At 41.9% G+C, this 26,540-nt stretch overlaps 1 protein-coding gene across 1 annotated transcript in view; it reads right to left on the reverse strand.

The window, feature by feature from the left end:
• TNR (tenascin R) overlaps positions 1 to 26,540 on the reverse strand; it is a 107,991-nt gene that overhangs the window by 40,452 nt on the left and 40,999 nt on the right. Inside the window, 5 exon segments of the mRNA XM_036757525.1 lie at positions 7,295 to 7,441; positions 8,740 to 8,859; positions 10,721 to 10,990; positions 12,095 to 12,358; positions 13,867 to 13,956. Of these exon segments, the coding sequence (XP_036613420.1) occupies positions 7,295 to 7,441; positions 8,740 to 8,859; positions 10,721 to 10,990; positions 12,095 to 12,358; positions 13,867 to 13,956 (891 nt within the window).

The raw sequence follows: 26,540 nt of genomic DNA on the forward strand, positions 1-26,540 counted from the left end.
CTGCGAATGCGGTTACCCATTCCGTATATTCAGAAGGTCCTTCCTGCTGCTGGACATTCTTTCCCTGAACATGGAAGGCAACTTGGGAGAAGCCAGTGCTTCTTTTATTGGGCAGATAAGAGTTTGCTCACCCCAGATATGCTTCGGATTATCCCTAATCCTCAGATGGAGAGCCCTGCTCTATCAAGACTCTTCAACAGAGGCTAAGCACGTAGCCAATGTACCATCTTGCCTTATGTATCATGCTGTTGTAGTTCATCTTTTGTTTTTGAAAAGGACCAATGACATCACTGGGCAATATCCTGACTTGTGTGAAAGGATTTAAGTGAGGCAGAGTTTGCACAAAGTCATCAGCCTCACTCTCTTCCAGAGTCTTTGAAGGTCAGTGGCAAGACAGAAATCGGGACAACTAGCGATGACCTGGGATGCAGTGGATGACCTTGGCATCTTTGATGTCTGACTAAACTATAATCTCCCAATGTCTGCTTCAGCCATCTTCATGGCCATTGGAACAAATTGTTCTCATCTGCCCATCCAAATATAACATGCTATGCATGCCTTTAGGGCACCCTCCATCTCTGCTTTTTCAAATCTTTTTCTTCTTTTAAGTGTCATTTCTTTCACGAAAACTTCCTTTATCCATCCCCCTCCTCTGCCTTCTCCTTTACCACCCCCCAAGGTAGAAATTGTCTCTGCATTTTTTATATCTCCTACTCTTTTCTTTGGAGCTCTCCTGCACATTTTTCAGAATCCCAGAATTTGAAGAGAGCTCAGAGGTCATCCCAGTCTAACCCACAACTGAAAAGGATACCAACATCTCTGGCAATGGTAATCCAGTCTCTGCTAGAAGGCCAGTAATGATGGGGAAATCACTACCTCAAATAAAATTTCATATTATATACATATGTACATGCATATATACATACACATATATACATATACATGCATATATATAGACCCGAAGAGACCCCAGGTACCATCTAGTCCAACCCCATATTTTCTAGATGGGGAGAATGAGGCTTAGACAGTGATTTGCCTAAGGTCACAAAGGCAGTAAGTGGGCTGCACCGGGACTGGAACATGAACTGTCTAACTCCACATCCAAGCCTTTTCCCCCTTATCCCACACTGCCTCTCTAGTAGCTATTATCATCATTGCTCCCTGTGAAAGCTCGCTTGGATTTTGGACAGCTCCAACTGTAAGGAAATTTTTTAGCTACATTTCCTTATTTATATTCTAACTATGGTAGTCATTTGTGAGTTTGTCTTATTTCTCCTACCAGATTGTCAATTACTTAAGGGCAGGGACCATAACCTGTTCCATCTTTGCATCTCCAGTTTCTAGCATAGCACAAAGTAGGCACTTAATAAGTGTTTGCTGAATTGAATTGATTTGAATCAACCCATGCTTTTTGGGACCAATGTCTATGATTGGTCTTTCTGTACTTGAGTGTCCTGAGCTTGCATACCATTCTCATGCCCTAGATACACCTAGAATTTTAGGTTGCCCAAACACTCAGAAAATCTTAAGAGATTTTTATACATGAAATTTGTATCATTGGCTACTTCAACTGAGACCCAGGTGAGATTAAGGGTGGTAATTACAGAGAAGCTAGAGTTAGTTAGAAGCAGTATGGTACGACCCCAGAGATGTCAGACATTCCAAGTTACATTTACAGAATACTCTGTGCAGAGTCCAGATTAAATATAATTGGGAAATATTTAACAAAATAAATTTAAAAATATAATCAAATATAGGTTATATTCATTTGTGGTTTTCTAAATCAATATGCAGCCTGTCAAGGATCTTTATGTAAGGTGTAGTGGCCCTCCCCAGTTCTATTTGAGTTTGACAGCACTGGTGTGGTGGATAGAGGGCAGACCCTGTAGCCTGGAACATCTGAGTTTGAGTACCTGCCTCCAACACACTGGCTGGATGAGTCCTGGAAAGTCACTTAATCTGTCATTGTCCCAGGAAGCTTGCATTGGTGGAGATAATTTCCTCACCAAACAAAACCCGAGTACCCCCAAAACTAAAATTTTCAAGATAAGATACTTGTCTCACTATACATACCAATCTGTGTAATGCCCAAGTCACTTCCCTGAGACAAAATGTGATAAATATCCCGGAGAGGGACACATTGTTAACAGATTTAAAATTATAGACCTTATGCACCAAAAAACCAAACCATGAGCTCCCAGACGAGGCATACCTGAACCATGGTGAGGGGAGTCAGTGTTAATGGCCATTTCTGATTGGTTATCATTAAGCATCTGCTTTAGGAGCACCTGTTCTTCATAATTAATAGCCACAATAATTGTGGTGGTGGTGGTGGTGATGATGATGAGGCTAGTTCACATTTATATAAGTCTTGATGGTTTAAACAGATGGGCATGCCCATCTGAGTGATGCAGTGACGCCCACAGAATTATAAAAGGCCAAGAACAGGTATTCTTAACATGGATTCCAAGGACTAGGGATCTATGAATAGATTCCAAGATGTTTCATGAACAGAAATGGAACAATTATATCTTTATTTCATTCAATATAATATTATTATTGATTGTTAATTATTTTCATCAACCTCTAAATGAAATTTTGAATTTCCTTCAATTATTTAAAAAACATTCTGGGAAGAGGTCTATAGACCTCACCAGTCTGCCAAAGAGGTCCCTGACCCCCAAAAGTTAAGAGCCTCTAGCCTCAAGTAAGTTCTGCAGTGTAGGGTAGAGAATTTATGGAGGATTTTTGGGAGGCTATAGACAAGAACCATGGAAGATGAGGGTGCAGAGGAGTTGTATTAGGAGCCATTGGACAAAATGCACTTACTTTGATGAGCTCCGTTGAACACTGCAAGTATGTAAACTTTCTAACATTCTTAGGCAGGTTGAAGCAGCTTTCCATTGCTCACTGTGTACCAGTTCTTAGACTCAGTCACCTCCACAGTCTCTTTCAGCTCTAAATCTATGCTCTCTGTGCCATTTGGTTTACAGACACAACTAGGAACTATGCTTTAACAGAGGAAGCTAGGTATTTGTTGCTTTCCCCTCCCCATTCATTTCCAAATGAGTTGGGAATGAGAAGAGGAATTACTTGAAAGTATGGATAGAAGGATGTGGGCCTAGTGTAAGGACAGGATTAGGAAATCCTGTAGGAAGAGGACTTCTTGTTCCTATAGGAATCTTTGCATTTTCTTCCAGATGTTTTCCCTAGACTGTTGACAAAGTGAGAAGCCTTAAGGAATCCAAGAAGTCAATTTTCATTCATCTGGAAAAGCAATGTCTCTGACTTGGTGGTGGTGGTGGTTGGTGGGCACAAGAAAATTCTCCCAGATTGGGGCTAACTGAAGCGCCTGCCTGCTGAGGGAGCCCTACCCTTTTTCCATTTGCTACGATTACAGTGAAGGTGAGAAGAGGGATGGTCTAGGCTGGCCAGATTGCCTTGGGCTGCTGTTAAGGTTATTCAGAACAGGCTTAAATAATGATGCTTAGTGACCTGCATATAGGAGCATAGACCCAGAGCTGGAGACCAGCTAGTCCAACTTTCTCATTTAACAGATGATGGAACAGCAGTCCAAACAGTTTCAGTCACTTGCTTGGAGTCTCATGGGTAATATGTATCAACACGGTAGGGTTTAAATTCAGGTCCTCTGACTCCAGTGCAAGGTCTGTTTCCACTATACCATCTACCTAACAGTAGGTGCTTAATGAATGCTTATTGGATTGGTCATTTCATATATAGATCACACATTAAAACATAATATGGTATACACAGCATATAGGAATATGAGATAATAAATAGCATAGGGTACACAGTATATAAATATATGTAGCATATTGTGAAATATTACAAATGCTATAAAAGGTACTTACATAGAGCTATGCCATACAAATATTACAAAGTACTTTACAGACATCTAATCTGATCCTCACAACAATCCTGTGAGGTGAGTAGTGTCAGAATTATGCTGTCTTACCTGAGGAGGAAATAGAGATTCGGTGTGACTGACCTGTCCAAGTTAACACAACTAGCAAGTTAGGAGAAGCAATGTTGTTTGGTGGATAGAGCATAGGACCCGGACCCTGGAAGATCTAAGTTCAAATACTGCTTCGGATACTCATTAGCTGTGTGACCCTGGGCAAGTCAGTCACTTAATCACCGTGAGCCTCAGTTTCCTCATCTGTAGACTAGGATTAGTACCTGTTTTCCAGGGTGGTCTTGAGGACCAAAACAGGTAACAGCTAAAGTGCTTTGCAAATGTTTAAATTTAATTTATCTAACTAACTTTTAGATAATTTATATTTAGATAATTAATTTAGATAATATAATTATATAATAATACATTATATAATTATATTTACATAAGTATATTTATATAAATATATAATTATATTCATATTATATATAATTATATGTTGTATATACTATATGTATTATGATATAATATAATATAGTAATTATAATACTTATAATTATATAATAATATAATTTAGATAATTAATAATTATCTAATTATTTGTTCAACGAAATATTATTTATTAATTTAAAAATTAAATTTAAAAATTAAATGATTAAAGTGCTATGTAAATGTTAGCATTAATGTGAAGACAGCTAGCTCGTGGTGTTGTAGATAGAGTGTTGGACCTAGAGCGAGAAAGACGTGTTCAAAACCTCCCTCAAACACTTACTAGATGTGTGACCCTGGGTAAGTCTCTTCATCTCTGTAAGCCTCAGTGTCTTCATCTGTAACATGGAGATAATAGTAGCACTTAACCTTTCACGCTTGTTGTGAGGATTAAATGAGATAATATATTTAAAAGTGTTTTGTAAATCTTAATACATATTATAAATGCGAACTATAATGGCCATTATTAATGGTAGTAGTAGTATGATTAAGATTCGAACTCAGGATTTCTGACTACCCCCAGGGTTATTTCCATTGGACGACGTCGCCCCACTCTGGGCCAGGATGACTTAATTCTCTGTGAATCAGGGTGTGCTTACTGAGGGACCAGACAGGGAGGGCTAACGAGGTGGACTAGCTGGGCGAAGGCTGAAGAGGAAACTATGAGTCTTGCCCTTCAAGTGAGAATTTTTTTTTAAAAAAGTAGACAGACTAGCTGCTTTTCATCTCCCCGAATAATAACAGTAACAGCAACTGATGTTTATGTAGCTTTTTTAGGATTGCAAAGCACTTCGCATACATTATTTTTTTATCCTCTGCAAGATCCTGTCAAGCAAATAATTAGTGCGAACAATAAATCCTCTGAAGTGATCCACGTATTCAAATCAGTGCTATTTGAAGTTATAATTATGTAAAATATGTTAATTGGTTCAAATATAATGGAAGTATGCAGCATTAAATTGAATTGTATGAGGTTATTTGCACTAAGGGGGACTTAGCTGTATGTTCTGCAAATAACAGAGTTGGAAAGCACCCTAAAGGTTATCTGGTCCAACCTCCTCATTTTACTGTAGAGAAAACAGGTCCAGAAAAATTAAATGACTGGAAATCAACTAATAGGCATCCAAGACAGGATTTGAACTCGGATCTCTCCGAATTCCAAGTCTCATGCTCTTCCCACTACACCGTATGTGAACGAGAAAAACGCAGCTACCCTCCGAGGGATGTAGGTCACAGTTTTTAGGGGGCTTTCCCAACACAGACGGTTAGTACTGGAGTGAGTTGCCAAGGGAGACTGTGGAATTTCCTCCTCTGGAGTGCTTTAAATATAGGATGGATTCTCACCTGTCTGGGGATGATTCAGTGTTTATACAGCAACTTCCTTCCCTCAGTGAAGCTTAGAAAGGTTCCATATGCTTCATGCTTTGTAAGGGAGCACTTTCCGCATCAGAAGCTAAGACTTGGCATAAATGCCCTCTGAAATTCTTGACACTTTTAACTCCCAAGTAATGGGAAAATCAGTGAAGGTGTTAAAGAAGAGATAATGAAACATATCTCTTGCCTTTAGGCAGAGATTTGAGGGGGAGGGGGGGTCTAATAGGACTGAATACTATAGACCGCATCAGACAGGGTTTCTGTGTTGAATGTTTTTGGCTTAATTGTTTTCCTTTGTCACAAAAGAGAAGTCAACCTAGCGACAAGACTTCAAAGTGAAGGCAAAAGACAGCCGATCATTGACTTAGAGACCGCGAGGGATCTTAGAAGATACCACACCCAGGCCTCTCATTTTATAAATGAGGAAAATGGGCCCCAGAGAGTGGATTTCCCAGGGCCATGCAGTAAATACCTGAGGCAAGATTTGAACCCAGGTGTTCTTAACTCCAGATCCAGCCCGATTTCTGCTATGTCATCAATGTAACTTATTTTTAAAAATTAATTCCAGGACCTTTGAGGCAGTGAATGACTGGTACTGTGATTTTACAGAGGGACATGCGCATTTTTAAAGAAATTATGAATCGCCTAGCATTACTCAGTGTGCTGCTCAGTGTTTAACAACTGGTTCTTTGAAAAAGAAAAAGTATGCTGACACATTTTTAAGTTCAATCAACATCATTAACATCTTCTCCATCATTTTCTTAAGTCAGGATAACCATAAAAGATAAGACATGATTTGCAGCATTTGCTTATTTCTGAGGTATAAATGCTCATACTGAAAATTTAACAACTGGCTCCTGCAAGCCAGTATAAGCTGGCGCTAGTGCACTCCTGTCTCTACACTGCTGACCCAGGGTCCTGTGTTCTAAGGACAAAGGATTTTTTGTTTTGTTTTGTTTTTTGTTTGTTTTTGGCAGGGCAATTGGGGTTAAGTGACTTGCCCAAGGTCACACAGCTAGTACATGTATCAAGTGTCTGTGGTCGGATTTGAACTTCAGGGCCAGGGCTCTACTCACTAGCTGCCCCAGGGACAAAGGATTTTACTTCTTGCCTTTCCTGCTTTCTGTTACTGGGGGAACTCAGGGGCTAGGGCATAGCTGAGGAAGTAGACACCTGGGTCCAGAGCAGTGGAGGCTTAATCTGTTAATAGATTATAGCCATAGAAGGCTTTACAGTTTCTAAAGTGCTTTAGTATATGTGATCTTGTTTAAGCTTTACAATACCTATGTCTAGCAGATACTATTATCCCATTTCATGGACGAGGAAACTGAGGTTGCAGACAGATTAAATCACCTCCCCTCACCCAAGTTTCATGGTGGAGCTAGGACTAGAACCCAGATCGCCTCAATCTTAATCCAACATTCTTTTTCATTCCATTCTATTGCTGCATGTAGAATGCCGTTGGAAGGGAAGATCAACGTGTGGGGCCAGTGCCCATGGTGAGAGACATCTTACCCGTATGCACAAGCGTGCAGATGCGCTCACTCTCCTCTCGGCCTCGAACACTGTTCAGGCTGATTTCATATTCCGTGGCTGGATACAGGTTGGTGACGGTGAATTCGTTGACTGTGTTGGGCACCACTGAGCTGTCTAGTCTCCCCACTATGAAGAATGAAAACTCACTGTCAGATTTCAGCAGTGACTTCCATGTTTCCCGGAAGCCTAATGTCTAGCGTGAATGGGAGATCCAAATGCCCTTTTGGGTGTAATGAAGTTAGGGACCAAGGAGTTAGTGAGATCCAAGGTTCTTCCAACTTAAGATGTTAAAAAAAACGAAGATGCTAGTTGGTTTGTCTGTGAGATGGTGATTTCCAAACCACCTTCTCATCTCCTCCTGTGTACCAGGTCAGTATCTAAAGGTAGAGTTGCAAAAATTATCCTGGCATTTCATGGGAGGGGATGTTCTGGCAAACTCTCCATTTTCCCCCATCATGGGTATGATTATTCACTGTATTTCATCATGAACCAGACTTTGGCAAGAGCTGAACATTATGAATGTGCAGAGCTCAATGCCAACTTCCTTTGATTTATAGCTTGTCCCATGTGGCAGAGGCTAGATGGGTACCACACCAATTGTTCTAGTATAAAGACACCTCTGCTATTTCTGAAGACATCCCTTGGGGTTCTAGTTCTAGACTTTACTCCCCCACCTTAACTTCCATAGAATCATGAATCTCAGACTTGTGAGAAACTGTAAAATCAAAGAACCAGAGAATTTTTGAAATGGATTTTTGAGGTCTTCTATCACCCCCCAAATGCCCACCCTGGGCTCTATTATAAAGATGAGGCAGCTGAAGTCACCTAGTCCAGCTTCCTGCCTAAAGTTTGAATCCTGGTCCATGGTATCTCCTCTTAGCAGGGCAAATCACTTCTCAATGTCACACAATAGGGATTAGTCAGCACTGTTGGTTAACAACTTTTTTCCCCCAAGATTTTAATGAACTACATTACATTTAGTTCCAGAAGTAGGGTGGGAAGTAGGCAAGATTTTAATGGGATCCCACTGATTTTTCTACTTGAATTGCATTGAATTAAATCATCAAACTATTTAATATAATGGAACATCAGAAAAATTACTATGGAAAGGAAAAATAAAACAGGCAGGGATGAATCTGTTGCCCTCTGGTTTGTAATTACTCTTCTATAAAGATGCTTCCTCAACTCCAAAGACCATTTGAGTTGAAGGTCATAGAATTAGAGCTGAGAGAGACCTTAGAAGTCACCTAGTCCAAACCTTTTATTTACAGATGGGGAAGGTGAGGCTCAGAGACTTTTGACCTGGCCCAAGGTCACATATGAAATAAATAGCAGAGTCAACATTTGAACCTGGGTATGCCAGCATTCTTTCTCCTGGGCCATATATTAATTCTCGCTGAATAAATTAGTCACCATAGGATTACCTTGTGTGGGTCGATAGGATACTCGATAGTAGTCAAAAGATGCGATGGGAGGGCTCCAGGAGACAGTTACAGAGTCCTTGGTCACATTACTTATTACTATATCTTTAGGAGGATCGATCCCTAGAGGGTCAGGGTGAGAGGGGAAAAAAAGGCACAGGTTTTGAAAAACAAGAACAACCACCACCACCAACACCACCAAGTCCCTTTCCTTTCCTGTCCAGTCTAGGAGCCAATGATGTTTGTGGTATGAATGAATGAATCAATAAAAAAAGAAATATTTATCAAGAGCTTACAATGTTCAAAGAACTATACTAACTGGAAATAGAAGCAAGCCTCCCTGTTCTGAAAGAGTTCACATTCTAACAGGGGAAAACATGTGAGTGGTAGCATGGACAAGGGCTCAACCACATGAATGCCATCTCTGTCATCACAGGCAGACATTGGTCTAAAGCAGGGGTGGGGAACCTGTGGTCTTGAGGCCACATGTGGCCTTCTAGGTCCTTGGGTGTGGCCTTTTGACTGAGTCCAAGTTTTACAGAACAAATCCTTTTATTAAGGAGATTTGTTCTGTGAAGTTTGGATTCAGTCAAAGGGCTGCATTTGAAGACCTGGAGGGCCACATGTGGCCTTGAGGCTACAGGTTTCCCACCTGTGTTGGCAATCAAAATGGGCTCTTAGCACTCAGTTCAACCAAGTGCCCTTGAAGAATTTGGCCTTTGTTTCCTTGATTAGATTGGGAGTCCTTGGTGACCTTCTTGCCTCAGGCGAAGGCCTAGTTTACATGGGTTTGAGTGGCACATTTGGGACATCAGAGGCTTTTAGACCACATGGGTTTAAGTCACCTCTTTGTGATGATTTTAGGTCACATGGGTGAGTCACATGTGTGACTCACCCTAGACCCTGAAAAAGATATAAAACCAGGGGTTGGCTTTCTATTTTTCGGAGCTCTTACCCACAGCTGTGGTGCCGAGCATGACTTTGGGCCAGCCCTTGTTATAAGCTCTTGGGCTGAACTTAGATGTTGGTAACTATGAATTTTATTTGGTCTGTCTGTCGATGTTTGTAATTTGTTTATATTTTGCTCTGAGGTTCAGGGTGCTGGCTTTTTCCCCTGAACTAAGTGAATGGTATTTGTATGCCAGATTAAAATAAGATTGTTAACTAACCCCTCAACATTGCTTTCTTTAGAAAAGCAGATGAAAAAAACCTATGCTGGCAGCGTTCTTGTTGCTGGACTTGTGTTGGTTTTTCACCCCTACAGCAGCTGCTAGTGGGATTGTTGATACACCACCCCTGATCTAAAAAGGATCTCTCAAGGGGAGCCTTACCTAAGACTGAAGATGTGATTGAAAGCTGTACACCAGATCATGAGATCATAGATGTTAGAGTCTAAAGAGGACTTGGAGTTCTTCTAGCCTCCTTATCTTACAGATGAGGAAACTGAGGCCCAGACATGCTCCATGATTTGGTCAAGGTCACATAGGTAGTAAATAACATGACAGGGAATGTACTCTGTGGGAGGCAGCCAAATTGCATGAAGTCAAGTTGGCTTGGGATAGTGGCCAAGGAGATAAAGAGGAAGCTGGTAGGTTAACTTTAACAAGATATGACACTAGACTATGGAAACTTTAAGGTTCACAGAAGAGAAATCTTTGGATTGGGAGCAAGATAGGCAGTGTTTTGTTGCTTCTACAAAAGACTATACTCTGCTGATGTTTAGAAGAATGGAAGCTCCTTCAAGGTAGGGACATTTTTGCATTTGCCTCCTTAGCATCTAGCACAGTGATTGGTGCTTAACAGATGCTTGCTTGTTTGGTTGTGGTAGCCCTTTTGCTGCCATCTTTGGTCTAGTTTGAGAAGATTGACTAATGACTGTGGAGAGATTTCAAAGCATAAGCCCAGAGCAGATCCACTTCCCTAATTTTTTTTTTTTGTTTTTTACTTCTACTCTTCTCCTCCCCCTTCCCTCTCTTGATTTTACCTGTGGTGATGGAGCCCACAATTGGCTCAGAGGTCACCATCCCGTGAACAGCCACCAGGTTCACAATATACTCGGTGGCTGGTTGCAGACCCATCAGAATGGCATGCCTTTTGGTAGCATCCAATGAAACTTCCAAAGCCTCTTCCTCCTTATCTCGGGGATTGTAGTTCAGGAGGAGCCTGTCAGCTGGAGGGGATGGGTCACTCCAGGTGATGTTTACACTGGAGGAAGTGACATGAGAGAAGTGCAGATGGGTGATGGGTCGGAAACCTATAAACCAAAAGGAACGTTGATGTTTTAGGCACCAACAACACAGCAGATGTTCCACAGCCTTTTGCCTATTGACTAAAGTGTTCTAGAATTCTAGAAAAGCCTTACGAATAAGGACTAAGAGTTTACTGGCTTCCACACGTATTCCTCATGATTTCTATTCCCCACAGAGGAATGGGCATAGGCTCACAGGCAGGAATGATGCCAGGGTCTGATTTTATTCCTCTGGGATCTATAATTTTTAGCATTGGCTACCCCCAATGCTGATCTAGGGCAAGGTGTTTTTAGTCAAGGGAAGTACCCAGATAGGACTGGGAGAAGACTGTGAAGGTTTCCTTTTCTGTGAATCCCCTTGCTTTAGGCCAGTGTAGTATACTAGAGGATGGCTGATTACTTGGGAAGACATGAAAGGCTATTAGAAAGGATTGAAACAAAGCCAGCCTCTTTAGGCTGATACTTTTCCTAGTACTAACTTTTCTTGCTGCTTTTCTATTCTTATGCTGTGTTCTGGCATTCTCTCCTTCTCCCCCTTTCCTCCTTTTCCCTCTTCTCTCTTTCCCATTTTCTTCTCCTCTCCTTTTCCAACTTTCTACCTCTTTTCCCTTTCCTATTTCTTCCTTTTCTCTTCCCCTTCTCCTCTTTCTCCTCCCTTTCCCTTCACCTACTTTTCTCTTTCATGTAAACTACCTTCAAAAGACTCAATTTTACCTGTGAGCCCCTCTTTCTCTCTGTCTCTGTCTCTCTGTCTCTGTCTCTGTCTCTCTGTCTCTGTCTCTCCCTCTCCCCACCTTTTCCCTTTTCCTCTCCTTCTCCATTTCTATTTTCCTATTTATCTCCCCTTCCCTTTCTCATTCTCCTCTTTCTTCCTTGAAGTAAGTATTAGAATATATGTTGTCTATTTGAACTGGAAAAGCATGATGAACTTTAAAAACAGGAGAGATGTTTTGCTTCTTGGCATGGTAGAAGTATGTAGGCAGGGGCTGGAGCTCTCCCTCTCCCTCCCAGCCCTAAGACCTGTGATTCTCACACCTCTGGGATGGGATCAGTGCCAAATCACTAGCAGTCAAAACTGAGCTGAGTTAGGTGTCTCTGCAGTCTCAGTACCTGTGAAGGCATCCACTGTGGATTCCAAACTTTGCTGTCTGCCTCTCTCTGCAGTAACTGATATGATGTATTCAGTACCAGGCTCCAGGTCTGTAAGTGTATATGAGGTTCTGTCTTTGGGCACAGTGATCTCTGAGGACATTCCAGATGCAGGTGTGAAGGTGATTCTGTAGTGATCAATGGGACCACTGGCCTTGGTCCAGATGAGGGAGATGGAAGTCTCGGAGGAGGCTGTCACCATGAGGTCACGGGGACTGTCCAGATCTGTGGGCAAAAGGTGGGATCTTCATCAGACTCGGCAGAAACAGCTTATGGAATAGCAGCCGTAAGGAGCATAGCCCAGCTCTGAGCAGGGCCTGGATTTAGCCTAGGCACCCCTGGGGGCTCGAGGTAATCAGATAGGGCTGCCAGCCACCAGGATTAGCCTGTCACTGCTGACAATGATCTCACACTTTGTTAGCACCTTGCATTTTGAAAGATGGCCAGCTGCTTGCAAACAGATGGACAATCAGCTGAAAGGTATTATTAGCTCAGACACCCCTGGAATATATCCACCCCTGGGAGGAGGCTGCTTACAGATTCTCAGTCTTTTTTAGAACGTGATGAATCCTCCCTGTTCCCATTCATTTTCTTTCTGTCTCTATCTTCCTATCTGTCTCTGTCTCTGAGTAAGCTGCCTAACATACAATGGTGCTAACATCAAGTAGCAATGCGACTATTTGAGTGAATTCACTCTGGCCACCTACATTCCTCAGCCCCATCCCAATTCCAGTCACTTGGAGCCTAGGGAAGCCACAGGGATACAGGATTGGACTGAAGCAGGTTCAGGTATCCTGGGCCAGAGGACCCCTGGGTCATCTAGAGTAGTTCTGAATTCATCTCATATGGGAGGGCTTTCATAGACCAAAGGGGGGACAGAGGGTGATCTAGGAGCCCTATCCCTAATCTGGATGTGTATATCTGAGTCTCTGGGGTGGCCCTGGATTAGCCTGGTCTCTGGAAGAAGTGTCTAGACATAGGATGAGACTTCTCTTTGCAGTTTGGATTATGTAATTCTTTCAGGTTGTCTTGGTCTGGACCTGAACCTCAGTGATGATTCCAGAACCTGTTCCACTGATAGGAATTCAGGAAACTGGCAGGATCAGCTCACCATCAGGTTCACGAGACTGAAACTTAGCATGATGGGAGAAGCATAGCTCCAATACAAGATGGGTTTCATTGTGCACCTGTGCCTGTTCGAATCTCTCTCCTCTCTCTTTTGTTTTTATTTGTGACTGGTCTAAGTTCCTTGAAGGCAGGGGCTATCCCATTTTTGTTTTTGTATCACCAGTATCTACCACAATGCCTGGCACATAAGTGGTGCTTTGCAAAATCTCGTTGGATTGAATAACTCCTTTAGAACCTGGCTAACAGAGACCAGATATTTGAGGAACAGGGTTGGGACTTCACCCTGGCTGATGGACCTTAACATCACTTCATATGATAAACACATTCAAATACGTCATTGGGTTATTCCTTCTCTGTCACAACGCCCCTTCCCATACCCAACCCAGATGTTAGTAACCGAAAGTGGAAATGGATATTTGGGGGTGTTGGTTTCTGACTGACTCTCCTATAAGACAAACCTTCGCATGCCATTGGAAGCAGTCAAGTCAGCTTCAGCTGATTCTTGCATTGTGCTTATGGTCACATGAGCTGGCATCAGTACTCATCTAGCCATCTATACAAATTGATTCCCTGGTGGCGATACCTTTGTGGTTCTCCTAACTTACCGGTTCTGGCGTTCATGGTGGCCGGTACACTCTGTTGACTGCCCATGATCGCTGATATCCCAACACCATATTCTGTTCCTGGCACGAGATCTATCACCAGACACAGGAAGAGAAGGTACATCTCTTGAGAAGGCTGGGCATCTAGGGCTCTATCTTCCCTTCTTACCATCTATACTTTCTCCCTTGGTGATCTCATCAGCAGCTGTGGACTCAGCTATCACCTCTAGGCAGTCGATTCCCAAATCCACATATACAGTCTTCATCTTTCCTGAACTGCAGTTTTTTTATTCCCGTTTTCTTTCTGGAATTTCTGTAGGCATCTCAAACTCAACATGTTTAAAATGTGGAATTCATTGTATTTCCCCAGTCCCTCATCCCCAAGCCCATATCTCCAGCCCTTCCTATATTTATTGATAGTACCATCATTCTCAGTGCAGTGGAAAGAGTATTGCCTCCAGAGTTGAAAAATCCCACCTCTGATGAATACCACCTGTGTTATTGGGCAAGACACCTAGCCTCTCTGGGCTTCAAGTTCCCCATCCATAAAATGAGAAGGTTGGACGCAGTAGATGCCAAGGTCCTTCCTGCTCTATAGCTATGCTCCCATGATCCTTTGCCCTTCCAGTCACCTAGTTTCACATCTTCTAGTCATCCTTAGCTCTTCTTTCTCTTATAATCTTCCCTAGTTATTCAGTTGTCAAATCTTGTAAGTCCTGCACAATATCTCTCCCCTTCACTCACACAATCTGTATCCTAGCTTGGACCTCATCATCTCTCCCCAGAACTGTTGCAATAGCTTTCTAATCAATCTGTCTTTTTTCAGGATCTCCCCTTTCTAATCCATCTTCCAAGCAGCTGGCAAATTGATAGTCCTAAAATTTTGGTATGAACATGTCACTTTCCAACTCAAAGCTCTTCAATGGTTACCTATTCCCAATAGGAAACATCTCAGTCTATCATTAAATGCCCTTGACAGTCTGACTCCCACCTATGTTCCCTGTTTTATTTCAAATCCCTCACCTTCATGCATTCTCTGTTCTAGAAAAACAGCCTGCTAACTGTTCTCTTTAATGACATCCTACACCTTACCTCTTTGCCTTTATACACGTGGTCCCTCATGTCTGGAATGCCCTCTGTTCTCACTCTGTTTCGCAGAATTGCTAGGTTCCTTCCTTCAAGGAAAATCTCATGACTACCTCTTACACTTAGCCCTTCCCTGATCCTCTGAGTTTATTGGCATTTCCCCCTTTTGGAAATACTTGGCCTACAGTTTGTATTCATTTACTTACGTACATGGTCTACCTTTCCCCACTTTGAGGACAGGGACTGTTTCATTTTTGGTCTTTTTATCCCAAAGGACTAGCACAGTGCCTGACACACAATAGGCCCTTGATGAATATTTGCTGAATTTGATTGAAATGAATTGGTCTGTTTTTGCATATGCCTGTTTATGTAGGAGTTAATAGGACTTTTCCTTTCTCCATCCTGAACTCCCCCTCCTTTTTTTGGTTACAATTCACGAATCATCTTATTTTACTTATTTTAGAAATACACTCAGGAAGGATATTAGATGTTACCTAGGGACCTCTGCAACAGTGTTGGTCACCTAAAGGTGAAGTGAGGAATACCCAACTTATCTATAATCTGTCATAACTGGTAATTTTTTTTGGGGGGGAAGGGACTTCCTGTTGTCCTCTAATCCTTCACTGGCATGTGGAAGAGGGTCAAACTGGAGAAAGGGATCACTCGCTTGACCTGTGAATAGATTTGAGAAATGGAGTGGGTTCAAGATGAAGAAGTCTAGGTGTGGGATCAAAGTTGAATCTTTAAAGCAAACTCCCTTGAAAGCTGGGTAAGGCAGTTTAGCCTGAGACCTTCGATGTAAACTGACAACAGGGAAACTTCCAGGAGAATTATTTCCTTGAAACACATGTGATAACCATTTTGTAATGTACTCTCTTGTTTGGTAGGAAGCCATGTTGTGAAGTAGATGGGGAGGCTAGTATTATACCCATTTTACGGAGAAGATAACTGAGGCATAGAGAGATCAAATGACATACTCAAGATTCTCTGTCTGTCTCCATTCTCTCTCTCTCTCTCTCTCTCTCTCTCTCTCTCTCTCTCTCTCTCTCTCTCTCCCTTTCCCTCCCTCTCCCTCCTTTCTCTCTCCCTTTCCCTCCCTCTCCCTCCTTTCTCTCTCTCTCTCTCTCTCTCTCTCTCTCTCTCTCTCTCTCTCTTTATCTCTCTCCCTCTCTCCCTCTCCCTCCCTCTCCCTCCTCTCTTATTCTCTCTCTCTCTCTCACACACACACACACACACACACACACATACACACACACACACACACATACACTCATATACACACACTAAGCTGGGCTTAGAACTTGGGTCTTTCAATTCAGTGGTTTCTCCAACATCATAATGCTTCCATTATGGCCATTCATTGGTATGCAGGGGTGTTGAGCACCCATTGCAAAATTACCAGCTGAAGATGCGTATCAAATGCATTGGTGTGTACGTGGTGCATATGCCAGTCTTCCCTTTGGTTTTGGTTCATTGAAGAATCGTTGCGTGCCTGCTCAGACCTATGATTTATGGTGTCTGGGTGTCAGTGAAGTCCACATCTCTTGGTTTGGGTAGAGTTCCCTTTTTTGCATCAAATAAGTCTAGTGCCCTAGCATGCACACATGAAGTACAATTGTCTCTTGTCTATATGCTAGACAAGCCCCTTGGCTGCAGAAATTAGATTACCTTTGAGACATAAACTAGTTCTCTCAGGCAACTGATTGAGACCTTCAATTGCCTATAATAAAGAAGGAATTGTGAGACAGAGATGAAGGGTGACAAAGACAGCAAGGGAGATAGGAATTATATGTTACCAAACTGATCTTACATATAACATTTTCGTCTGAGTTTTCTTATTTATGAAGCTTAAATGAAACGTTCAATAATTTACAACAGAATCATCTTCTCCTAGAAAACTGCCGAGCAGAATTTAGAGTGCTCTCTTTCTGGGCTTTCTGTCTAGGGGATGGGGAAGCAGGCATAGGTTATAGGTTTGTGATTGCTGGTTTCTTTTGATTTTTGGCAGCTTTCTCCCTGTGCTACAAGTGAATTGTTGCTCTTTGCCAGCAGGTAAAACACAATTCTGCTGAAAAAGGAAATGTGCATTCCCAGCACATCCGAGGAGTATCCATAGATCAGGCCCCAAAGGACACTCTTTTGCAGGATCCCATTGGACTCACTGATGGCCTATTTAGCTTTTTACCCCACTCTCCTTTAGCCCCAAATCAGCCCAACAAATGGGAGCCCATGAAGGACTGTTCCCTTTCTTGAAGGTGACTCAGATAATTACTTGTTTGGGAAATAGATTCCATCACCTGCCAACCCCTAAGACCATCCTTTCTCCAGGTGAAAGGGACCTCAGTGGTCATTTATTCAAATCTCTACATTTAATAAATGAGAGAACTGAGGACTAAGGAGGTTAAGGAACCTGTCCAAGATCATAGAGGTAATAAACATGAGACGTGGGGACTTAGACTCCAGACCCATCAGGGGAGTCCTTCTCACCTCACCTTCCTCTTTCACACCCTTTGCTGGGAAGGTTGCAAGGCTTGCTACCACTGGGGGTGCCTTCCCTCCTGGGTCCAGGGTGCTTGACTGTGAATGCAGCTTGGATGAGAAGGCACTCACTTCCTTCCAATGAGATGGAGGGACACTGAGCCTTACTACCTGCCCTACGCTCGTACCCGGCACTGCTCAGGCACTCTTATCTGATCTACTTACATAGCCTAAGGATGCCTGGGCATTATTACCCATCTGCACCCTGAGGACTTCCCAGTATTTCTGTTTGCTCTTTTGCTAAACTGTCATTTATTTCATCATCCCCTGATTCAATGTGAGCTCCTGGAGAGCAGGGAATCTTTTTATTTGTTAGCACCTAGCATAGTGCTTGGCACATATTATATTATTACTAACTGCTTCTTCATTGATTTATTCATGCTATGTGTTCTCATTTGACCCTTACAACAACCCCATAGGGTAGATATTATAGATATTAATATCTCTCTTTTCAAATGAAGAGTTTATGGCCCAGAAAAGTGAAGTGACCATGGTCAAACATCTAGCAAGTGCCGCTGAGGGGGAATTTGAACTCAGGGCTGCCTGACTTCAAATAAAATACTTTTTTTCTTCCATGCTCCTACTCCAGCCCTCATTGATTCTTCCCTCAATATTTACAGCTGGTTCAGAGAGTCAGTAGGTGTTTGCTGAGCATCAGTGATGTCCTCAATATTCTGTTTGTAAAATTCTGGGCATAATGATGAAGACATATTCCCTTCCTAAGACACACAGGAAAAAAAAGAATAAACAAACCAACATATAAGCAATGCCAAACTGTGTGGCACGGATTATAAATGGTGGAGAAGTTAAGGAAAGCTTCCTGGAGGATGCAGGCCTTGAAGAGTGGGTGTGATTTGAAGTGGATGTGAGAAGGGAAGGCATTACAGGCAAGGGACCAACGTGAGCAAAGCAAGGAAATGGGAATGAGGCCTTGAGACAGCGAGAAGATTGATCCGGTCAGAACAGATTTCATTGTTCTGGAACTCTGGAGACTAGGAAAGAGGCATAGGAAGCCACCAATTTAGAAATAGACTGTGTTCCAAATATTTGTTTGTAAATTAGTTGTTTTGAAGGTATTTCCCACCTACCCAATTTTGTCATACATATTTTTTGCCTACCAGCATTTTTATTTTATTTTTAATTTATGGAATAAAACAAGAATTTCGATAAAATAGTATAATTTTAAGAAGATGATTGCCCATGACTATTCTTTTAAAATGCTATAAAGTTATCATGTAAATTTCTCTTTTTTCTTCTCTCCCCCACCCTAGAGACAGCTACCATAAAACACAAATGTGTATGTATGTGTATGTGTGTGTACATACATGCATATATATGCACACATATAAATATATATATATATATATATATATATATATATATATATATATATATATATATATATGAACCATTCTATACATGCTTCTATCTATCAGTTATTTCTCCAGATGCATATAGCATCTTCCTTCACATATCCTTTGTAATTAATCTGGGTATTTACAATAGTCAAAATGACTTATTCGCTCAAAGTTCTTAAAACAATATTGCTGTTACAGAATACAATGTTCTCTTGGATCTGCTCATTTCGCTCTTCATTATTTCATGCAAATCTATCCCTGTTTTTCTAAGATCATTGAGCTCATCATTTCTTATAGCACAATAGTATTCCATCACAGTCATAGATGCCAGGCCCACACACCAAAGCCTATTTGTTTTTTAAGGCTGGCATCCTGCTAATAGTGTAATAACACCCTCCTTTCACATAATGTGCCAAATAATTCTTTGGGAAATTCCATCCAGAATTCTACCCAGTTCCTCCCAAAGCTGTGGCATTGGGGACTCCTGCCTCTTACTCCCAATCTACTTGACAGTGAGAATGGGGATTTCTCAGGCTCTAAGCCACTGACAATGGCTCTATATACTGATGACAAAGGACTTCAGCAAGATATAAGCTGAGAACTGGAATATCAGTAGGGAAAGGGTCTATAGGGACTGGGTCTTCCTCAAAATAACCCACATTTATATAGTATTTTGAGGTTTACAAGGCACTTTCATCCCTTATAACAACTGAAACGGCAGTGCAAATATTATCATCCCACTTTTCAAATGAAGAATCCAAAATTGCAGGAGGTTCAATGATTTGCCCTTGGTTTTACATCTAGTAAGGACCAGGGATGTGATTCAAATACAAGTCTTTTGATTCCCAAGTTTAGTGTTATTTTCCATCATACCTTGCTTTGGCGGTTATGGTACCATGGAGAGAGCACCAGAGTGGGAGTCAAGAAGAGCTGACTTCTAATCCTGGCTCTGTAGTTAACCTGTCCAGTCTGTGGCCTTGGGCTTTGTCTTGGGCCCCTTTCTCTTCTCCTTCTATACAATTTTGTTTGGTGATCTCACCAGCTCCCACAGACTCAGTTATCATCTCTGTGCTGATGATTCTCAAATCTACCCGTCCAGCTCTAACTTCTCCTCATTCTGACATCTCCTACTGGTTATTACACGTCTTGAACAGATGTCCCGTGGACATCTTAAACTTATCATGTCCAAAACTGAACTCTGGGCTTCAGTTTTCTCATCCATACTACGAGGTGGTTAAACTAGAGGGTCTCTAAAGTCCTTTTGAGCTTTCGAGTTTATAGTTACTATTCTATGGGTCCACAAATTAGCTTTTCGGGTTGGAGTGGTGAGATCTGTCCCAGGCAACATTCTGTTAAGAGTGAAGCAGAGAAAGGAAAGAGGGAAATATCAATGGGTGGAACCACAAAGGAAAAGGGGGTGTCTGTGGCCCTAGCTGCATCAGCAATTTCTGGGGACCATTCGTATGTAAAGGTGGCATGGTGTAGTGGAGAGAATGATGAATCTGTTGTTATTAGACCTGAGTGTTAATCTCAGTCCTTCCACTACCACTTGTGTGACCTGGGACAAATTACTTTATCAGTTTCTTCATCTGAAAAATGGGAGGATTGGATTTTATTGCCTCCAAGGTCCCCTCCAGCTCTAGACTTATGAACTTAGGTTGGGAATCACATATATTACAAAGTGATTTCATCTACTGATCTTTATACATATTGGACACCTCTCTTTAAAAAAAATTGAAGTTGATTGATGTATTTTGTCTTTATAAATTTCCTAATGCATTCTTTTTTTCTTATCCCCCTCTCCAAGAACGATACCTTAAAAAGGAATCAAAAAGAAGGGAAAAAATTCAGTATAACTAGGCAACATTTCCAAAAAGTCTGATATTATATGCAATATTCAACATGCTGAGTCCTTCCCCTCTGCAAAGAAGCAAGAAAAGAAAATATGGCTTTTTCTGGGGGCTCTAGGTAACTTCTTAAATCCAAAGGCACCTTGTTTCTCAAAGCTCATCTGGGGGGTATGGGAAGGGCTTGGAAGAAATGAGATACTAAGAAATTTAAGACAATTAGATCATTGATATCCTACTTCCTAATCCAGATTATGAGATCTCCTGGGTCACTATTGTATCAAACTAGATTTAGCCTAAAGCCAAGGATTTTGGTGCTCTAACAACTTTGAAAGCTCCCATTTCCTCTCCACTTTACCCCACTCTGCCCTACAAACAACAACAAAAGAGTCTGGTGGGGATAGAAACTGACAGTGGGTGAGATGGGTCTATCCGTAGCCCCATCTGGACTTTACAGATGGAAAAATGCAGGTCTAGACATTAATAGGCAATTAATATAGGCCATTCATCTTGCTCAATACTGAACTGAAGCATTGCAGTCAGTTACACAATTCTGCGCTCCTTAGCCCACATGGTTTGGGCTAAATCTGGATTTAGAAGCTCAAATGCCATTTTAACAGCTCATCTTTGATCAGGTTGATGGGACCTCACTTTTGCCTTCTGATTACTTTCGAAAGCAGAGTTGTTCAAGGTCTGTAATTTCTTAAATTCCTTTGCTCCCACTCTCTTGCTCCACAAAATACATTTTGTTCTCCATTAGGTTATATGGCATCATCTTTGGTCCATTATTGTTAAAGGGAGAATCCAGTGTAATTCAAATGTTGCTTTATTAACTGCTAAGTCCAGAGTAAGCATTGTAAAAATATTTCACTTTTAAATGTCTTCAGTCTGAATAAAAGGAAAAATTGACCACTTAGCCATCAGTGATTGCCAGACTGACAATTTGATTATGCAAATGAGGATGGGGAGACACAAAATGAATCCATACAACTGAGGTTGCAAGAGAAACATAGTTTGGCCTTCCTCCCCCCACCAAAGAGATTCTGTGCATGAATATAGATAGCAGACCAAACAAACATCCTGGAGGAAATACACAGAGGCCAAGGATAGCCCTACCTTCATACCTGAAAGGGTTCATACAAAGGTGTTCCCCAACCTGGTACACCTGAGGGTATTGTCTTCCCAGTTTGGTCCAACTGCTTTTATCCAGATTGCGTAGTTCTGAAAACCTTCCCTACTTGATTTCCCAACTTACTTCCTCACCATCATCCTTATCCCTCCTTCCAATCTCTTCACTCCCAAAGGAGGCATGGACTCCACTCCTGGGACAGCAGACACTGATAGGCGTTGTCTTGCTAGCAATCAGTCACAACATCACTTCCTGGCCATCTCAACGTTTCCTCACTTTTCCTCCTGCTCCAACTTTTTCACTTTCTGTTTTGTGTGTTGTCTTCTCTTATTAGAATGCAAGTTTCTTGAGGGGAGGAATTAATCTTGATTGTATTTGTATCACCTGTGCTTAGTACAATGCTTGTCACATAGGAAGTGCTTAATGAGTCCATCATCTCTCTATCTCTCCCTCCCCACTCTGCCTGCTCTGGATCTCTCTTGAGTCTTGGAGGGAGTAGGGTCCTTAGCTGCCAAATTACTGTTTATACTGGTTCAAGGAGCCACTTGAGCAGATAGTGGTCCCCTGCCCACTCCACTGAGAAGTCACTACAAGTTGAATAAACAGCATACTCCTGCCCTCTCCAATTTCTGCCCTTCTGAGAAGGTGATAGGAAACAAATGTGGTTGGGAGAAAGAAAAACTGGGTAGAAGCCAGAGGGTGATGGCCAGATCTAGTGAGTAGCAAGGGGATGGAGCTGGCAGCCTTCAATAATGTTCAGCAATTTTTGTTTGATGAATTGATTGGACTCCAGTTTATTGTGGTCAAAGGTAGAGTTTCATAGCTGGCTACTACTACACCTTCACCCTCATGAAGGAATGAGCCAGCAACCCAAAGGCCATGCAATAAAAGTATAGAACTCTAGAACTAGGGGGTACTGCAGAGATGATTCAGTATGGTGTCTGAATTCCTTCTTGGATATAAAGCTAATCAACCCAGATTCAAGTGCCAGTAAACCAATAGACTCTTTTCTATGTTCCATTTGTCTCCTTTCACTTAATTCCTATACGGAATGATAGGTGTCTATATAGGTAACTGACAACAATGGATAATATTTATATAGTACTTCAATATTTGCAAAGTATTTGACAAATATTTTTGTCTACCCATGGTCCTGCAGTTAAATTTTGCCTTCATTTTAGGGCAAATCCCAGACATATGGAGCTTCCCAGGCATTTCCTCACAGGAACAAAATGGCACCTTTATGAAGGGAGAGGATTGAAGATATTGGATATGGGTTGGGCATGCTGCATAGAAGGGCAGTGTTGGGGTTAGGGGAATGTTGGGAGTGAACTGAACCTGGACAAGTTATTGGTGTGTTCACAGAAAGACTTGAAAATTGTCAGCTTTTGATATTTGAAAACGATATCCCCTGTGTTACTATCCACTGAAGATTTTGAGCCTTTGTTGTGACTTCGCATGTGATTTGGAAAAATATTTAAGTTCTCTTAGATATTTGAGAAATATTCTTTAATTACTTTCAATTGTAAGTATTACCTCTGGCACTAACATCCTCTGTGTATACTTGGTCTAATCCAGGTTCTAGCTTCAATTTTGTCTCTCTCTATCATTTCTAATTTTCACAGCACATTCAGGGCTTAGACATTAGAGCCAAATAGCAGTGGATCTACTGTCTTTGGTGAGAAATGAGTGTTATATACCCCTTTTACAGATTTTTTCATTGTTTTTGTCTTTTGTCCTATACTGATTCATCCTTTAGTACCCCCTACAGAAGAAGGACACTTAAAAATCACCACATGAACACCTGTCCAAAGAAGGTAGACATTTGGATAATTAAAATGTGTGCATTTATAAAAATCCATATTAAAAATTTTCCCTTGTGCCATTCCTCCCACTCCTGCCTGTATGTTTTAGCTTAGATGACTGCTTACTTCACCTATACCTAGTCCTGACTCTGGTTTTAGGGGTGGAAAAGAAGAGTGGCTCTGGGGATTTTACCATTCTTCTTTCCCTTTCCCCTATCCTATTGCTTGGATAGCTAGGTGGTACAATGAAAAGAGTTCTGGGTTTGGAGTGAGGAAGACTCATCTTTCTGAGTTCAAATCCAGCCTCAAACACTTACTAGCTGTGTGCCCCTGGGCAAGTCACTTAACTCCATTTACCTCAGTTTCCTCATCTGTAAAATGAGTTGGAGAAGGAAATGGCAAACTGCTCCAGTATCTTTGTCCAGAGAGCCCCAAATGAGGTCACAAAGAGTTAGACATGACTGAAATGACTGAACAAGAACAAAATCTCATTGCCTTTAATAGGCCTGCCACTCCAGACCCCTAAGGGGAAAGGAAAATCAAAGTAAGGGGCATCACAGACAAATGTGGGGTCTAGAATGGTGAATGGAAGAAGAAACACTAGAACTGCAACAGCTAGGATATGAGAGGGATTCTTATGACAACATAGTTGGTGGTGGCTGTTACCGAGTCGTCATTTGTATTTAAGAGGTAAATCAGATGAATGAAAGTAAAATACCACCCCCCCCTTATTTTGCTCAGGCTTGAAGTATAGGGTCTACTCACAGTCCTGGTCCCATTCTGACTGGAGCTTTGACCTGCTCACTTTCTGCCTTAGGATGGTTCATTCCTCTTTAGGCACCTTGATGACTCTCTGCTCCCAAGAGTTCACCATATTAATGCCAAATTGTGTAGAAACCCAATCAGCTTTACCTGCTACAGCTCTGAACTCCCAAGCTCAAGAGATATGTGAGCCTTTGCCTCCACAGGAGCTGAGATTACAGGTGTATGCCACCAGGGCCTGGCTAAGTATACGACTTTCCACCAGCCTGCCCTCAGGGAGCTTACAGTCCATTTGAGAGAACAGAATAACACACATACACACACAAAATTATGTGGAATTGCCTATAAATATTAGAGAAGCTCAGAGAAGGTGGAGGGAGTGTGTATGCTCTGTGAGTCATAAGACTCTTACTTTCCTTTGTTATGATCATGGATAGCTAAATGAAGGTAACCAATTGTAATTTGGGTAGTGGTCCTAATGGTGAGCTGGAAAGTGACAATGTTGGCCCTCGGGATGATTCCCATTGAATGAATAGGATCCAGATAGAAGGATCTATAAAGGAATGACATAGAGATGAGCCAGCAGTTTAGACTAATGTGTTAATGATTTCCCACTTAAGCAGAAAGGGCTATAGACAGAGGAACTAGAATGACTACCATTTCCTTAGGTCCAGAAGACATGGTTCTAGACTGCTAATTCTGTCCACCTGGGGTAAGAAGCTCAGATCTTAGTTTCTCGCCAGCCAGAATATGGACATACAACATTAATACATGAGGTTTAAAAGGCTGTTTGGGTTCGGGGCTTTGTCAGGAAAGCAACCCTGAGTTTTTCTCATCTACCTGGAACTCTCTTAAACAAGCAAGGCTGGTGGGAAGCTCAAGTGTAAAGTCAAACTTGGGGAAGGGTTGGAGCGCTCTGCTTTTTCCCAAGGAGGCATGGATTTTGGAGGAGTGCCAAGCTAGCTAGGCGTAACAGTAGGTGAAATTGTGACCTAAGAATGATTTGTTTTCAGTACTTCAAGGCATCTTTCCCTCACTCTTCCTAAAGGCATGTGCCATGCTGCTCTGGGATCCCCCTGCCTCCCGGTGTGAGAGCTTTGACCTGCTAACTTTCTGCCTTAGGATGGTTCACTCTTCTTTAGGCACCCTGATGATTCTCTGCTCCCAAGAGTTCACCATATCAATGCCAAAATTCGTAGAAACCCAGTCAGCTTTACTGACTGCAGCTCAGAACTCCCAAGCTCAAGAGATCTGTGAGCCTTTGCCACCACAGTAGCTGAGATTACAGGTGTATGCCACCAGTACCTGGCTAAGTACAAGACTTTCTACATAAAACATGATGCTTGCCCTCAAGGAGCTTACAATCTATTCGAGAGAACAGAGTAACACACATACACAGGGAAAATTGAAGAACACAGAACAAAGATCTGGTTAATTAATGCTAAAACTAGAGGCACCACTAGTCACCTCTCCTGGGAATGTTTGCATTCTCAAAGAAGACTTCTTTAGAGTAGGAAAGGGCTAGGTCAAAAACAACCAGTCATTACTGGTGGAATTTCAAATGCTGTGGCACCAAAATGTGAGAGATATTTGGAGGCAGAGGGTACTTCCTGGAGTCCTAATGGTCACACCACATTAGAGACCACCTCCTCTGCCTATACGGAAGACCCTGCCTGCTGTTTGTTAGTGGGTTAAGGATCTCTAGCTCCCATTCACCCCATCTATGAACTTCTGAGTTTCTCGGCCCATTCAGACTTCTGAGGACATCTCCCTGTTCTTTGGGTGTGGATAGTGTCCAAACATCAAGAAAAGCAGTCAATCGAGCCAGCTCTGCAGATTTTAAGGAAGAGGTTGGATCAACAAACCCATCTTTTTTTAAGGACCTTTTTCAGATGGAATGTTCTCCTTGCCAAAGAAATTAATGAAAAACAGGTCTCATCATTCCCAGTCCTACTGGAACATCCAGTCTCCAATCCTTTACTATAAACAAGTGTGGCTTGCTTAAGACGCCAAGCAGAAGCTGAAAAATTCCTACCTGGCTCTTCCTCTGGTTCCTTTCTTCCAGTCCCCCCATTGAAGTCTTTCCCCTGTATGAGAAGGGTTTAATGGTCTCTTCCCATCTCCTTTATGATCTTTCACTCTTCCTGGAGCC

This window comes from Trichosurus vulpecula, chromosome 4, assembly GCF_011100635.1.
Source record: "Trichosurus vulpecula isolate mTriVul1 chromosome 4, mTriVul1.pri, whole genome shotgun sequence".
NCBI lineage: Eukaryota > Metazoa > Chordata > Mammalia > Diprotodontia > Phalangeridae > Trichosurus > Trichosurus vulpecula.